Source organism: Hemiscyllium ocellatum, chromosome 25, assembly GCF_020745735.1.
Source record: "Hemiscyllium ocellatum isolate sHemOce1 chromosome 25, sHemOce1.pat.X.cur, whole genome shotgun sequence".
NCBI lineage: Eukaryota > Metazoa > Chordata > Chondrichthyes > Orectolobiformes > Hemiscylliidae > Hemiscyllium > Hemiscyllium ocellatum.
The window spans coordinates 5,502,300-5,519,754 of record NC_083425.1 but is presented as its reverse complement, the minus strand read 5'-3'; the positions used below and the strand labels follow the sequence as shown (position 1 = coordinate 5,519,754).

The following is a 17,455-nucleotide window of genomic DNA, read 5'->3' as shown; positions in this document are numbered from 1 at the left end:
ACTAGCTGCTGGGTGAGGGCACTGACATGCTCCAAATGGTGAAGATAGGCTGAGGTGGGGGGGGGGGGGGGGGGGGGAGCCTTATCCCCGAATATAACCACAGCTTGGAAGAGAGGCTATCCCACACCATTCCCCCATTCCCCCAGGATAAGGAGCTGCTTCCAGGGACAATACGGAATGAGCTGCCAGAGGAGATAGTAGAGGCTGGTACAATTACAACATTTAAAATGCATCAGGATGGGTATATGAATAGGAAGGATATGGGCCAAGTGCTAGCAAATGAGATTAGATCAGATTGAGATATCTGGTCAGCACAGATGAGTTGGACCGAAGGGTCTGTTTCCATGCTGTATATCTCTATGACTCTACTTAGCTGAAAGGCCATTTCACCCTATTCTACAGACACTGATTACAGCTGAAGATGCAGTCTGATAACCCAATCCCAGACTATTACTTATTCACTTAGTTCCCTGCTGCTGCTTCCTGCCCTCAATTGCTATCACTTTATGAAGAGGCAGCCTGGGTTGATGCAGGACTGAAGCCACTGACAGGTCAGGCTGGAAAGGAAATCAGGTTTCCTTACTGGAAAGGTACGAAGAAATCTCCAGGATTCTTATAACAATCCAATAGTTTCAATGAGAGCAGCCCTTTTAAAGTGGATTAAGTTTGCAGATGACACCAAAACTGGAGATGTAGTGTACAAAGTTAAAAATCACACAACACCAGGTTATAGTCCAACAGGTTTAATTGGAAGCACACTAGCGAGATGTAGTGGGCAGCGAAGAAGGTTAATTACAACGGGATCTTGACCAGATGGGCCAATGGGCTGAGAAGCGGCAGATGGAGTTTAATTTAGAAAAATGTGAGGTGCTGCATTTTGGAAAGGCAAATCAGGGCAGGACTTATACACTTCATGGTAAGGTCCTGGGAAGTGTTGCTGAACAAAAAAACCTTGGAGTGTAGGTTCATAGCTCCATGAAAGTGGAGTCTCAGGTAGATCGGATAGTGAAGAAGGCATTTAGTATGCTTTCCTTTATTGGTCAGTACATTGAGTACAGGAGTTGGGAGGTCATGTTGCGACTGTACAGGACATTGGTTAGGCCACTGTTGGAATATTGTGTGCAATTCTGGTCTCCTTCCTATCGGAAAGATGTTGTGAAACTTAAAAGGGTTCAGAAAAGATTTGCAAGGATGTTGCCAGGGTTTGGATGGTGTTAGCTACAGGGAGAGGCTGAATAGCCTGGGGCAGTTTTCTCTGCAGTGTCAAAGGCTGAGGGGTCACCCTATAGAAATTTACAAAATTATGAGGGGCATGGATAGGGTAAATTTTCCCTGGGGTGGGGGAGTCCAGAACTAGAGGACGTAGGTTTAGGGCAAGAGGGGAAGGATTTAAAAGAGAATTAAGGGGCGGCGTTTTCACGCAAAGTGTGGTACGTGTATGGAATGAGCTGCCAGAGGAAGTGGTGGAGGCTGCTACAATTACAGTATTTAAATGGCATCTGGATGGGTATATGAATAGGAAGGGTTTAGAGGGATATGGGCCAAGTGCTAGCAGGTGGGATGAGATTAGGTTAGGATATCTTGTCAGCATGGACGAGTTGGACCGAAGGGTCTGTTTCTATACTCTGTACATCTCGATGACTCTATAATTCTCCAAATTCCAGAAATTCAGTGTTATAGAAATCAGTCCCTAGTTTTCAGCTAATGATCCAGGAATAGAAGAGAGTAATTAAAACTGTGAACAACACTCAGCATTCAAACAGCCTGCACCTCTTACAGTTCTCCACAACACCACATTCTCATTTCACAGCTGGGTGACATGAATCAGATGGGGAAAGGCTCCAGTGAATTTTATGTGAAATGGTCAGATTGATGAGAGCCTTTAATTGACATTTCCCCAGCTGGGAGTGTGTTTTATCATGGGTGAGGATCGGTTATTCAGAAGATTGTCAGGCTGTGGTTCAGTGTTATTTCGCTTGTCTCTGGGTTGGAAGGTCATGGCCACAAGTCCCACTCCAAAGTAGAGAATCCAGGCTGACACGTACTGAGGAACAGCTGCACTGTCAGAGTTGCTGCTGTTTGGATGAGGGATTAAAGTGATGTCTGATTTGCTCTTTCAGGTCTAATAAATCCCTTGTCCATTAATTGATAAGGGGCTGAGGGGTGCTGCACAGTATCTTGGACAGTATTTGATCACTTAACCGAAAACACAGAATATCTGCTTCTCATCACACTGCTTTTTTGGGGGGTTTGCTCTGTGCTAATTCACTGTCACATTTCTGACAGTATAATAGTTACAACACTTTGGAAACTATTACATTAACTGTAAAATACTTTATTCAATGGCATGTATTAGATTCTGAATAGATGGACTGACTGACCAATGGTAGGGGTGAGGGAATGTTGCCTCAGCAATGGGCCAACAGGTAAACACTTCCCATTTTCAGGGTGTGACAACCTTGTTTGGGTCTGTCCAATGGCTTAAAAATTAATTTCCCACTCCGCATGTGGGCTTTTTGTTTCCATCAGATGAGCAATAAACGGTCTAACAGCTTCCGTCGTGCTATCCATTTGGGAAATCGCCATCTCCGTGCCAACTCACTCCTCGAAGAAACCGGCCTCACGATATCCCAGCGATTTATCCGACACATCGCGTATGAGACCCTGCCCAGGGGACTGGACCGCAAGTGGTACTATGACAGCTACACGTGTTGCCCCCCACCCTGGTTTATGATCACTGTTACCCTTCTGGAGGTCAGTAGTCAATGTTTCAGGAAATCAGTGACAGCCTTTTAACCACATATCATTACCACTTTTAAGACCACCAGTATTCACCTTCATAGCACTGTGTCCAAGACTCCACTCAAACCTGCTGAATCCCTCATTGATGCCTTTGTTATCTCCAGACTTAACTATTCCAATTATCCAGGGCCAACTCCTCATCTTGCACTCTCTGCCAACTTGAACTCATCTAAATCTTTGATGCCCCATATTCATACTCAGACAATGTCCTGGTCACCCATTACCCCTTTACTCACTGACGCATGGGATCCCAATCCAGCAATGCTTTGGATTTTAAATTATTATCCTTGTCATCAAATCCTTTAGTAGCTTCTCTCCATCGTGATCTCCAGCGATTTCTGTTTTGGTTCATTAATGCCCTTTAGGGAGGAAATCTGCTGTCCTTACCTGATCTGACCTACACGTGACCCCATACCCACAGCAATGTGGTTGACTCTTGACAGGCCTAGTGAGCTACTCAACTGTATTAAACCAGAAGAAAGACGAATAAAAGGCATGAAACCAGATGGGCTGCCCTCCATCTGTCTGGGCACCTGAAAAGACAAAGTCAAACACAGTCCTGTGAACCTGCAAAGTCCTCCATACTAACATCATGGACAGTGTCCCAGAGGACACCATCATCCCTAGGTATGTCCTGCCTCACAGCAGGGCTGGTACAGTGGGATGTCACATAATGGTAGTGAAAGGGTTGCCTTGGAAGTTCTCAATATTGACCATGATATCTCATGGCATCAATTCAAACATGCAAGGAAACCATTTGACATTTGCCTCCTACAGCACACCCCCTGCGCTGATGGAACAGTACTCCTCCATGTTGAAGCCCACTTGGAGGAAACACTGAGGGTGGTAAGGGCTCGGAATGCATTCAGGGTGGGGACACTTCACTGGGTCTGTGGCAGGTGGTAATGGAATCAACTATAGACTAAAACAGGCTTGACCTTTTCCTCACCAATCTGCATGTTGTAGATGCATTTGTTCAGTATCTGTTAGAATGACCACCGCACAGTCCTTGTGGAGACAACTTCCCATTTTCACACTGAGCATTGTGACGTGTGGCACTACCACTGTGATAAATGGGACAAGCAGATATAGCAACTCAAGTCTGGGCATTCTTGTAGCTCTGTGAGCTGTCAACAGGTGAACTGCATCAGTTATAAACTTCATGGTTTGATATATTCCAGACTCCACCAAGCCAGGGGATCAACCCTAATGATTGAATGGAATGTGCAGGGGGTATGTCAGGAGAAGCACCAGACATAGCTAAGAAAGAGGTGTCAACCCAGTGAAAATAGAACACAGGATGACTTGCGTGCCAAACAGCAACAGCAGCAAGTGGTAGATAGAGCTTAGTGGTCCCACAACCAGCAGATCAGAACCGAGCTCTGCAGCCCTGTCACATCCAGTCATGAGTGTTGATGGACAATTAAACAACTCACTGGAGGTGGAGTAGGGTCCACAAATATCTCCATCCTCAATGCCAGGGAGGCCCACCACATCAGTGCAACAGACAAGATGGAAGCTTTTGGAAGCAATTGCAATTTCTGCATCCAGTATTGAGTGCAGTTCCAACAATACTCAAAAAAACTCAACATCAAAGCAATCGAGAGTGCAGGAAAAGCACAACAAGTCAGACAGCATCTGAGGAGCAGGAGAATCAATGTTTCAGCCATAAGCCCTTCATCGAATTCTCCCATCGATTCTCCTGCTCCTCGGATGCTGCCTGACCTGCTGTGCTTTTCCAGCATCATACTCTCAACTCTGATCTCCAGTATCTGCAGTCCTCACTTTCAACACCAAAGCAGCCCCTTTTGCCCATTTGATTGGTATTCCTGCCACCACCTTCAATATGCACTCCCTCTCCCACCAGTGCACAGTGCAGGCAGTGCAATTGGCAAATATCTCACCACGAAGACAGCATTCATGTGACCTCCAAACATCCAAACATGTGACCTCTACCATCTAGAAGGACAAGGGTGGCAGATACATGGGAACACCACTCCCTGAAAGTTCCCCTTCAAGCTAATTACTGTCCTGATTTGGAAACATATTGCCGTTCCTTCAGTATCTCTGGATCAAAATCCTGCAATTCCCTCCCTAATTGCGTAGTGGGAGGTCATGGGCACAAATCCCACCCAGAGACTTGAGCAGAGAATCCAGGCTATGATTTGTAATGAGGGAGTGCCACACTGTCGGAGGTGCTGCCTTTTGAATGAGACACCACAAGGAGTGCAGTGGTCAAGAAGGCCACCAACTTCTTGAGGGCAAATCAGGATGGGCACTAAACCTGGCCAAACCAGCAACGCCCCATGTGGAAATTTTTTTTTTAAAAAGCAAAGTATGAGCAGAGAGTAGTGCAACGTGTCTGATCTGCTCTGTATTCAACAGATTGCCGTTTTCATCTATTACGGGCTGGTCCTGGAGAAATGGGTGCTCCAGATCACACACCCTTCGTATCTGAACAATCCGCTGGTCTACCAGCCACAGCTCCGCAGGCAAATCTGGCGCTACCTCAGTTACATCTTCATGCATGTTGGGTGAGTAGCTGGTATAGACTGTCTGCTTTTCCCAACCTCTGTGTACCCCTTGTGCTGTGAGTGCAGGGATCAGAATGATTGCACTGGAAGCTACAGCACAAAGGGAGGCCAATCCTCCAGTCCTGGCTCTTTGAAACAGTTATCCAATACATCGCCTTCCCCCTCCTTTTTTCTACATAACCTGAGAAATACTTCCTTTCAAATATTTATCCATTTCCTTTTTGAATGTTGCTATTGCGTTCAGGCAGTGTATCTTGCTGTTTATCTTCACCACAACCTTTCTTTTTTGCCAATTACTTCCATTCTGTGTTAATCTAGTTACCAACCACCTCCATCCAGTGAAATCAGTTATTTCCTCATTTACTTGACCAAAAGCCCTCAGTATCGAGTACCTTGATTAAATATCCCCATGAAGTTCCGTGCTGTATTGAAAACAATTCCAGCTCCACATTACTGAAGTCATTCTTCAGCATCACCATTCCAACACATTCCCTCCCAGATTTGTTTGATAATATCCTTGTGAAGTGGTTTAGGATGTTTTACAATGCTAACGGTGCTGGATAGATGCAAGCAATGGTGGGGGTTGGGGGAGTCTCACTTGCATCTGGTGGAATTGTTTCAGTTCCTCATCACCATATGAAGAGGCAAGGCCTCTGATTGATGAAGACAGCAATGAGACTGTGACTGTGCAAGTTCTTTATTCCAGAGTTGAGCATCTGGGCTTCAATGTGGTGTTGCAGCTGCTGGTCGGAGTTCCTCTCGAAATGGTGCACGGCGCTCTCCGCATTAGCTTCATCTACCTCGCTGGTGTACTTGCAGGTAACGGTCTAAGGAAAGCCACATCCTAGCATCACGTCAGGCTGTTGAAAGTATTTGATGACTTGTCCCTAATGTTGTTTTCCATTTCAAAGTGGCTGTCTTTGAGATCTATCGAGTTTATGTTTAATTTGTGTGCACAGCAGATTCCCACAATTAGCAAAAGATAACATTTTAAAACCCCCTTTGATGGTGTAGTATTACTGAAAAAGACACATTTTGTTGAAGATTGTACTCATCAGAACAATTTGCAAGAATACCAAGGAAAACTACATTTTATACTGTATGAGAATGCTGATAGGTTTGCAATTGGACTCTCGTCATGGTGTTGCTAGGCAGAGTATGTCAGTTAGGTGATGACTGAGAGTTAACTGGCAATTTAAATTAAGTTTGGATTGGTCAAAGCATTGCTCTGAGATATTTACGACAAAGTGGTTGTCGCCTGGGAGTGTGGTGGGGCATCAGCTGTGGCAGTGTGGCGCAGTGGGCTGTCTATTACAGTGGTTCAGTGCCTGGACCGGGGACTCCTCGTTCTATTGCAGTGGTTCAGTGCCTGGAGCGGGGACTCCTCGCTGTAGCGGCAGCAACGCAGGGACCTCTGACTATGGCAGTGCCTAGAGCAGGCTCTCCTAGATACGGTAGGCCCAAAGCGACAACTCTTGGCGGGACTCTTGGCTTCTCTAGGCCTGGAGTGAGGACTCCTGGCTGCTCTAGGCTGGGGGTGAGGACTCTTGGCTACTCTACACCAGGAGCGAGAACTCCTGGCTGCTCTAGGCCTGGAGCAAGGACTCCTGGCTGCACTATGCCCAGAGTAAGGACTCCTTGCTGTTATAGGCCCGGAACGAGGACTCCTGGCTGCACTAGGCCCAGAACAAGGTCTCCTGGCTGCACTGGGCCTAGAGTGAGGACTTCTGGCTGCACTAACCCCGGAATAAGGACTCCTGGCTGCTCTCGGCCTGGAGTGAGGACTCCTGGCTGCTATAGGCCCGGAGTGAGGACTCCTGGCTGCTCTAGGCCTGGAGTGCGGAATCCTGGTTGCTCTAGGCCCGGAGCAAAGACTCCTGGCTGCTCTAAGCCCGTAGCAGGGATTCTTGGCTGCTCTAGGCCCGGAGCAGGGATTCTTGGCTACAGTAGGATCAGGGTGAGGACTCATAGCTGTAGCAGCAGCAGCAGAGTCAGGATCTCCTGGGGTATCTCCTCAGTACTGTCGTTGCTGTACCCACAGCGTGTTTTCCTGAGGCCTGGAACACCTTGCAGAGACCTTGCCGAAGCCTTGGAGCTTGAGACCCAACTTGAACAGAAAATGAACTCTATTTAAATAATGTCTTTTTTTTTGGAACTTGAAATGGTGCCGGATTGTGGTGACTAAACACTTTTCACTGGATCTTCCTAGATAAATGTGACAATAAAATCATTTATTTATTCATTCACTTTGTTGAGTTAAAACAGGTGTAATGCATGTTATTCCTGACAGTGAAGAACAGGACCCAGTGTCCTTCTAGTGCACGCAACTGGTATTCTTGCTATAACTGAGTCCATTACAACTGACGGTCTGGACATTCATTCACTTTAACTGGAAAAATCAATCCAACCAACAAAGGACACAGGAATCCGTTTAATCGTTGAAGAGAATGCTGATCATTTTTACCCATGGAGAGATAATCTGTTAAACCAAGGCAGAAAGAAGTGGTTGGTCTAACCAGCGGGAGAATGCAACTTGTTCCCAGATAAGAACCAAAAATCTAAAACTCGCAGAGGAAAGGGAGGAATAAGAATCTGATTTCGATACTGCTGTGAGAGCTCTGTGTTTTTTCTGGAACTTGTGCTGACTGTGACTCAGCCAAAGCGAGTTGTGATTGCAAACGACTGCTTGGAAGACGTGAGTTAGGAGAAAAAGGATAAAGAAAAACAATTTAAAATCAAGGACAATGTGCAGGGTTTTGTTTTTGTTGTGGGTTCAATGCTCTGCCTCTGCTTTAATTCCATGACTCTCTTGAACCAGGGACTGATCCTGTCAGAAAACAAACAGGGAACCAAGAACCAAGCTGTTGGTTTGATTCAAAACATCATCTAATAAAATGATTTTTTTCTTTCCCAGCTATGTGGTATTGAGCCATCTTGACTTAAAAGTTGCTAAAATTAATGAGTGAGTCCGTGGCAATTTAACTGATCTCAGTAAATTTGATGGAAATTTGCAGCAAAGCTGTTTAAGTACAAATTGTGACCAGGGTTTAATTTAGGTTAGTTTACTTTAATCGTAAAACTTAATTCATTCATCAATGAGTCTGAATGTCCTCACAGACCTAGCACTGTATTAAAGGCTAGGGCCAGTTATGGTATAGAGGAATGTCACCCACTTTATATTAGTTGAGTGGTTATGAGTCTCGATTTTGACAAAAATATAATCTGAATAGTGGAATATGACTTCCAATAAAAGTAGTAAAGATCAAATAAAGGATTAAAGGGGAAAAGAAGGCTTGCAAAGTATTAACAGCACAGAAACAAGCTTATCAGTCTAACACATTTAGAATCTCCCTTCGGCCCATCAAGTCCATACTGACTCTCCAAAGAGTGACTCACCGAGACTCATTCCCCCTATCCTATACATCCCTAAACACTATGGGCAATTGAGCATGGCCAATTCACCTAACTCTGCACATCATCTCCATGCAGACAGGGAGAACATGCAAACTCCACACAGACAGTAGCCCAAGGCCAGAATTGAATCCAGGTCCCTGGTGCTAACCATTGAGCCATCGTGCTGCCCACAGTTATGTCAGTGTTGTGCAGTGCTATGTTCACATGCCTTAATCTTACCTCATCAATGTTTACACCTTTCTTCTATATATTACACTGTGCTCATGACCTTAGGGCATCCCAAACGACCAATAGAGTAATTGTTGAACTGTAATCACTGCCTTAATGTAGAAAACACAGCTACCAAATTGAGCACAGGAAACTCCTACAGTGGAAAATGATCCAGTAACCTATTGTAGTCGTGTTAGCTTAGGGATAAATATTGGCCAGGACGCATGCTAGAACTCCTCACTTCTTCGAAAGTGACATGGGATTTTATCTAAATGCATCTGAGCGTTAGATGAGACGATAATTTTGTGTCTGTCTTGGGAGATATCACTCAGGACCCTGCAGCACTCCCTCAACACTGCGCTGGGGTGTCAGCTCAGATATTGCACGTTCACTTGAACCCACAACCTCTGACTCAAAGATAAGAGAGCTCCTAGTGAATCACAGTTCATACTCCGTACATCAGCTAGTATTTAAGGAGATAGGAAGAAGGGGAGAATGTTTCAGTTTGATGGTGTACAGACGAACAGCTTATAAGATTTTAGAAGGGTTTTGATAGATGGGAAGAAACTGTTCCCTGGCAGGACAGTCTGTAACCAGAGAACACAGATTTCAGATAGCTGGTAAAGAGCCAGATGGGAAATTAGACTTTCCTTCCAACAGGGGAGTTGCTACAATCTAAAATGTAGTGCCAAAGAGGACAGTAGAAACAGTAGCAACTTTCAATAGAAAATTGGAGAAATATTTGAAAGGGCAAAACATAAAGGACTTCAAAGGTACAACAACAGCTTCAACTGTTACAGTACAGTGCTTCTAACACAGTAAAATGTCTCAAGGCATTGAGCCACTTAAGGAGATACTAGGTCAAATAACCAAAAGCTCAATCAAAATGGTGGAGAAGCTCAGCAGGTCTGGCAGCATCTGTGGAGAGAAAACAGAGTTAAAGTTTCAAGATCATTAGATTACTTACAGCATGGAAACAGGCCCTTCGGCCCAACAAGTCCACACTGACCTTCCGAAGAGCAACCCACCCAGACCCATTCCCCTACATTTACCCCTTCACCTAACACGATGGGCAATTTAGCATGGCCAATCACCTAACCTGCACATTTTTGGACTGTGAGAGGAAACCGGAGCACCCGGAGGAAACCCACGCAGACACGGGGAGAATGCGCAAATTCCACACAGACTGTTGCCTAAGGCGGGAATTGAACCCAGGTCTCTGGCACTGTGAGACAGCAGTGCTAACCACTGTGTCACCGTGTCACCCCAGTGAGCCTTCTCCCCCTACTCTCAAGAAGGGTCACTGGACTTGAAACATTAACTCTGCTTTCTTTTCACAGATGCTGCCAGAGCCGCTGCGTTTCTCTAGAAATTTTTGTTTTTGCTTCAGATCTCTAGCATCCACAGTTCTTTGTTTTATCAAAGAGATGCCCTTTAAGAAGTGTTTTAAAGCAGGGAGAGGTTTGAAGTTAGGGCTTGGCAGCTGAGGTATCGCTGCTCACGGTGAAAACCATGGATGTGGAGGAAGTCAGAATTTGACAAGTGCAGTGACCTAAGAAGGACACTATGGCCTGGAATATAGTTAATACCAACACCCAAAATGTCAATACCCAAAAAATATACATTTTCATGGCTTGGGGAAAGAACAGAGAAGTGGTACTAATTGGATCATTCTTTCATTGATCCAGCAGGGTCACAACAGGCTGAAGCCACTTTGCCTATTTTCCTACATTTTTCTGCTGTTTCCTTCTGTGCATCCACTGGGACATCCTCCATGTATCCCACCATCGTTACCTTGCCTTACACCTGACTTGCAAGATCAGTGCTTCTGTCATTTAATCATTGCCTGCCCTAAACCCACCTATAGACCCTGCTTGATTTGGACAATAACTGCTCATTAAATCTTCATCTGTAACCGCTTCTAGTTATAATTGGTTGCTAACCTGATGTTCCTCTATCTACAGACTGCCTGCTGGATGATTATAGCATTTACTGGTTTCATTTCTGATTTCCAGCATCATGGCATTTTACTGTTAGTTGACATTTCACCTCCTGCTTATTACTGTCATTATCCAATCATTTCCTGATGGACAGACCCACTGAGTGGGTCTGTCCATCAGGAAACACTGAACAGACTGAGGCTGTTTCCTCTAAAGAGGAAGGTGATGGTAACTTGACAAAGACCTTTAAAATTGTGCATGTTTTGCAAAATGTTAGACAATAAGAAAATATTTCCACTTACAGTCACTGAGATATACAGCACAGAAACGGACCCTTCGGTCCAACTGGTCCGTGCTGACCAGCTATCCGGTGTGAATCTAGTCCCATTTGCCAGCACTTGGCCCATATCCCTGTAAACCCTTCATATTCATGTACCCATCCAATGCCTTTTAAATGTTGTACCAGTCTCCACCACTTTCTCTGGCAGCTGATCCCATACACGCACCATCCTCTATGGAAAAGTTGCCCCTCAAGTCCTTTTTATATCTTTCCCCTCTCACCCTAAACCTATGTCCTCTAGTTCTGGACTCCCCTACCCCAGGGAAAAGACCTTGTCTATTTACCCTATCCATGCCCCTCATGATTTTTATAAACCTCTACAAGGTCACCCCTCAGCCTCTGAGGCTCCAGGGAAAACAGCCCCAGCCTATTCAGCCTCCTCCTATGGGTCAAACCCTCCAATGCTGGCAACACCCTTGTGAATTTTTTCTGAACCCATTCACATATCACAATACACTTCCTATGGCAGGGAGACCAGAATTGTACACAGTGTTCCAATAGTGGCCTAACCAACATCCTGTACAGCCGCAATATGATCTCCCAACTCCTATACTCAATACACTGACCAATAAAGGAAAGCATACCAAGTGCCTCCTTCATGATCCTATCTGCCTGCGACTCTACTTTTAAGGAACAATGATCCTGCACTCCAAAGTCTCTTTGTTTAGCAACACTCCCCGGGACCATACCATTAAGTGTATAAGTCCTGCTCTGATTTGCCTTTCCAAAATGCAGCTCTTCAATTTATCTAAATTTGTGAAGACACCAACAGCTAAGGGCTTTAAATAGAAGATAGTCATTATAAATCCAATAGTGTTGAAGAATTTTGAGAAGGTTTGTAGCTCAGGTTGAAGTTCTGGATGTAAGCTTGCTCGCTGAGCTGGAAGGTTCATTTTCAGGCGTTTCGTCGCCCTACTAGGTAACATCTTCAGTGGGCCTCTGGGAGAAGCACTGTTGATAATTCCTGCTTTCTATTTATATGTTTGGGTTTCTTTGTGTTGGTGATGTCATTTCCTGTGGTGACAGCATTTCCGCGGTGATGTCATTTCCTGTTCTTTTCCTCAGGGGGTGGTAGATGGGTTCTAACTCGATGTGTTTGTTGATAGAGTTCCAGTTGGAATGTCATGCTTCTAGGAATTCTCATGTGTGTCTCTGTTTGGCTTGTTCTAGGAAGGATGTGTTGTCCCAGTTGAAGTGGTGTCCTTCCTCATCTGCATGTAAGGATATAGTGAGAGAGGGTTATGTCTTTTTGTGGTTAGTTGATGTTCATGTATCCTGGTGGCTAGTTTTCTGCCTGTTTGTCCAATGTAGTGTTTGTCATAGTCTTTGCATGGTATTGTGTTGAAGAAGTGGAATTTTCTACCTGAGGGAGTAGCTGAAGTGACTAGAAAAAAGCATGTACATTTGTGTAGCACCTATGTCAGTTGGTGGTAACTAGTTTACAATGCAGAGTGATATCAACAACATGGGTTCAATTCCTGCACCAGCTGAGATCACTATGAAGGTCTCTTTTTCTCAATGTTTCCCCTTGCCTGAGGCGTAGTCATCCTCAGTTTAAACCATCACTCGTCTTCTCTAATGACAGAGTAGTCTGAGACCATGACATTATGTTTGGCATGACCACCATTCCAATGTGCCCTAAGTCAATGAGGTATTTTTGAAATGTAGTCACTAGTGTAATGTAGGAAGTGTACAGATGTGCTTAAGGGAAAGGCAAATAAATAATACAGGAGAAAGGAATAGAAGGATACACTGGTGGAATGAAATAGGAATAGGTAGGTATGGAATAGCTGGGTTTAACAGTCTGTCTCTATGCTGCAAATATAAAATAAATTATTCAGCATGTGGACAGCTGGTATCATCAGCACAAACGGAGGGTGTTGGAATATTGACCCTCTTACTGATGGATTGCTGACTGCAAGCAACTGAGCTGATGACAGGGTTCAAGTGTCTCAAAGGTTCTTTTTATCAATTTATCAATATCAGCCTCAGTAATAACATGAAGAGCTTCAGCACCTGTCAAAAGGGAATGAACTGGTCGATTTTCAATCAGCTTGCGTGGCAGTAGAAGTGAATTACTTTTCTGTGATGTATACATTTAACTTGATCAAGTAAGGATGTTATGCGTATGTATTTGTGTGATTTGTGTGCATGCACATGCATTTGCTAGCATGATTGTGAACATGTGTGTTTGAATCTATAAGTGTTGAGCATAATTTGCTATGTGCAAATAGGCTGTTGTATTTTATACATTATAATGTCCATGTTTCTAAGGCTGAGAGGTCTATAATGAAGCAAGATCCTGGACTATAATGCTGCTGATTCCAGCAAGGACTGTGGTAAAAACACTGCAGTTGAGTTTCCCTCAGCCTTTGGAGAAGAAATGACCAGTCAGGCCTTCTCTGTAGTCCCCAAACCCCAGCAAACATTAGTATCTTCAGGGGGAGCAGATGGAACTGGAAGGAACGAAAATGGAAAAGGACAAATGATGGTGTAAGCTGACTCTCTGTGCACAAGACCAACATACCACACAACCTCTGGTACTGATGACAGAAGCACAGAATGCCAGAATGGGACAGGAAGACTGAGCAATCCTCTCCATCTACCACCTTTTACCCTCTAAGTCCATCTAAACTTTGCTACCTGTACCCAGCACCTTGAACTTCTTACTTACTCCACCACAGGGACCAAGTCTTCAGTGGCCTGAACCTTGCCTGGAATGCCCTCCCTAAACCTCTTTCCTTCCTTAAGATATTCCTAACTCTTTAACCAAGCTTTTGGCCACCTGGCCTAATGAGTATCAAGTATTGTTTAAAAACACTCCTGTTATCTAAATACAAATTATTATTACCTCATAAAGGTTGACCCTTGTCTCTCTCTCTCTCTCACTCACAGGTTCACTGGCAGCATCAGTGGCTGATATGACCGCACCAGTAGCAGGATCTTCAGGAGGTGTTTATGCTCTGGTCTCTGCGCATCTAGCTAACATAGTCATGGTAACAAAAATCGCTAGCATTTCTTTATAGTTTTTTAGTATAATAAAATCCCCAGGATGCTCATAGGAGCACTATAAAACACTTGGCAGCTGAGAAGATGCAGAACTGAGATTCCTGAAGAAACAATTTGTAAAGTGCGAAATGTGTCATTGGCTTATACAACTGAATTTCTTTTGCTGGTGGGAAGCCCCTGGACAATAAAATGGTTGAAGATACTGCTCGGTTCCTGAGCATATCGTCCAGTTTCAAGATTCAGTTCATGTCAACAATAGGAGTGACAATTTAGTACAATATTCACGTTTCAAATTCAGTTTTGGGATGTGGGCATCACCGGTAAGATTGGCTGCAATTACCCCTTCCCCAGTTACCCCCGAGCTGATGAACTGCTTGCTGTCTTCTTGAATTTTGAGCCAATTTGATATAACTGAGTTGCTCTGCTCAGCCACTTCAGCAAGTTAAAAGTCAACTGGTGTTTACTGTGAGACTGGAGAGCAGACTGAGTAACGGTGGAACAATCCTACCCTTAATGAGTCAGTTAGATTTTGACAAAAATCCAGTTGTTTGCTGGTCACTTTTATTGATATCAAACACTTCAGTGAATAAAAGGAAAAGTCATAAAAGTGAGCTGAAATTCTCAATCTGACTGGTGGACTGCAGATGCTGGAAATCCAAAATAAAAACAGATTTTGCTGGAGAAATGCAGCCAGTCAGGCGGCATCTGTGGAGAGTTAACATTTTGGGTCCATTGACCCTTCAGTTAACATTGCTTTCACTCCACAAATACTGCCAGTCATGCAGAGTTTCTCCAGTAATTTCTGTTTTTGTAACAAATACATAACTCTCACTCGCACTCTGATACTCACTAATGTAAACAGCCTCAAAGCTACTCTTCCCTCTGTAATCTCCTCCTTTCCATACAACAGTTTGCTCAGACGCAAACAGTCCAGAAAGTCAAACATCTTTCCGTACGTTGCAGCTAGGTTTACTTTCACTGCAGGATTGCTACTTAACACTAATGAGATTGAAAACACAGTCACTGGAGGAACTGCTCATCAATGCAGTCTCCTGTCAGCTGCTCCCATGTTGTGGTAACATTTCAAAACAGGTGCTTGTATTATAAATGCTGCTAAACCAAATAACCTTGCAGTCTTTCACACCAACAAACCTGAACCAGAACATGTTCCATTAAAATTGTACTGATATCCATCACTTTAATTAGTATACATTGACAAGATAGAAAATCAGTTTTTGAGATGTTGGGAGTTTGTCTCACATTTAGCATTATGTACATATGGTTGTGGGGGGGGGAAGCACAAATATAAATAAGGCTTTATATCAGCTCTTCATAAAGTGACTTTGGTTCTGTTCCAGAGTTGGTCAGGAATGAGATGTCAGTTCAAGCTGATCCGGATGGGAATAGCGATGATTTGCAGTAAGTACAGGAGACAACGTGTTTCCCATTGCTGTGCAGGGCCCTGTGTTTACAGGAGAGGAGATGGTGCCCACTGTAAGTGCAGCTTGCAGGTCGCAGCCCCTAAGCTTTAAGCAGCTGGAGTGACTGAAATATTGAATCAATCAGATATACATTTGAGAAGTCAGGCAGAGGAAGAAAATCCTAGGCCTTGCTGCAAGTTTCAGGCTCATCAAGCTGATCAGGGGAATGGTTGTTGAGGTTCCTATGGCTGAATACTATCCTGTTAATACTGTGACCATTTACTCCCACTGTAAATATGGGTATGAACAATAACGGAATGGGAGCTGAATCTGAACACTCCCTGTGCAGTACTGAAGTTAGTGTTGGTGGGGGGGGGGGGGGGGGGGCAGAGGTTTGTGCGTGGGGCGTGGGGGATGGTGGTGGTTCCTCTGAGGCTGGAGGTACCATCCTTTCTGAGATATTGAACTGAGACGCTTTCTACCTTCAGTGGTGGATGTAAAGATCTTATTTGGAGATGAGCAGGGGATTATCCCCACTTTGCTGGGGGCCAACATTTACCTCAGTCAATGTCAGACTATCTGGTCATTGCCACCTGAATGCTTGTGGGATCTTGCTGTGCACTTTTAGGCTGTCATGGTTTATAACAGTGACTCCACTTTAGAAATGCCCTTAATTGGCTGTGAAGGACTGTGTGGTGCCCCAGGGCTGTGAAAACCGCTGTTTGAATCCAAGCCCATTCTTTTCTTTTCAGTGAGTTTGGAGTTTGGCCGAGCAGTCTGGCTGCGATTCCATCCAGCCACCCACCCCTCGTACACTCACCCCAGCTTCGTGACTCATCTCGGCGGAGTGATGGTGGGAATCACACTCGGGGTGGTGGTCCTCAGGAACTACGAGCAAAGGCTCCACGAGCAATCCATCTGGTGGATCTTTCTCCTGATATACCTCCTTTTTGTTTTCTTCGCTGTCCTCTGGAACATCTTTGCCTATAACCTTTTGGAGATCAGGTTACTCTCACCGGCCTAACACACCTTGCAACAAGCTTCAAGGTGGAGGTGGGTGCAAGACTCCAATTCAACAGCAAAGATCTACTAAAATCACAATATTAACGGACTAAACCAATTGGACAAAAAAACACAAAGGTGTGGGTAGGATTCCTAATGAAGGGCTTATGCCCGAAATGTCGAATCTCCTGTTCCTTGGATGCTGCCTGACCTGCTGCGCTTTTCCAGCAACACATTTTCAGCTCTGATACTCCAGCATCTGCAGATCTCACTTTCTCCTGTGGGTAGGATTCTGCCAGGATGAATCGACACTGTGACAACGTGAGAAAAGATTGGTTCAATCATGCCCAAAGGATTGATTTTCACATCACAGCGGATTGATGGATTTGCTGATTTAAATAGTTAGTGATAATCCAAGTTTCTTTTTCAAAAGACATGACAAGTTTTTCTTGATGTTAAATAGGAGAGTCCAGCTGCAATCGGTAGACTGAAGTCGCCCACTCCCCAGACCTCACTGGCAGCTGTAAAAGGTCAATGATGTGGTGTGGAACAGAACGGCATCAGCAATTCAGTCATCTCAATCTCAGCTCCATCCAACGTGTATGCACAATTCAATCAATCACATTCAGGGTTTCTTGGAAAACAGTCTCAGCAGCCTTATTCAAAGGAAGGACTAAGAAAACAGCCCAAGAGACTTATTCCAAATCCCAGTCCTGTGGCACCCTGATAATAATGCAATGATGTCAATTCTTCCAGGAGCCAAATAATCCAGCACCATTCAAT

At 44.5% G+C, this 17,455-nt stretch overlaps 1 protein-coding gene across 1 annotated transcript; it reads left to right on the top strand.

The window, feature by feature from the left end:
• Window positions 1–2,529: 2,529 nt before the first annotated feature.
• On the top strand, window positions 2,530–16,694 carry rhbdl3 (rhomboid, veinlet-like 3 (Drosophila)). Its single transcript, XM_060844432.1, has 6 exons — window positions 2,530–2,754; window positions 5,188–5,336; window positions 6,043–6,155; window positions 14,136–14,236; window positions 15,608–15,668; window positions 16,423–16,694. Exons 1-6 carry the CDS (start codon window positions 2,530–2,532, stop codon window positions 16,692–16,694), a joined length of 921 nt encoding a protein of 306 aa, XP_060700415.1.
• Window positions 16,695–17,455: the final 761 nt, after the last annotated feature.

Bases quoted from the DNA above. Each gene is read 5' to 3' on its own strand.
- rhbdl3 (XM_060844432.1), top strand. From the start codon at position 2,530: ATGAGCAATAAACGGTCTAACAGCTTCCGTCGTGCTATCCATTTGGGA. The intron at 5,337-6,042 runs GTGAGTAGCTGG...TCTTTATTCCAG, and splicing joins TACATCTTCATGCATGTTGG to AGTTGAGCATCTGGGCTTCA. The intron at 15,669-16,422 runs GTAAGTACAGGA...TTTTCTTTTCAG, and splicing joins GGGAATAGCGATGATTTGCA to TGAGTTTGGAGTTTGGCCGA.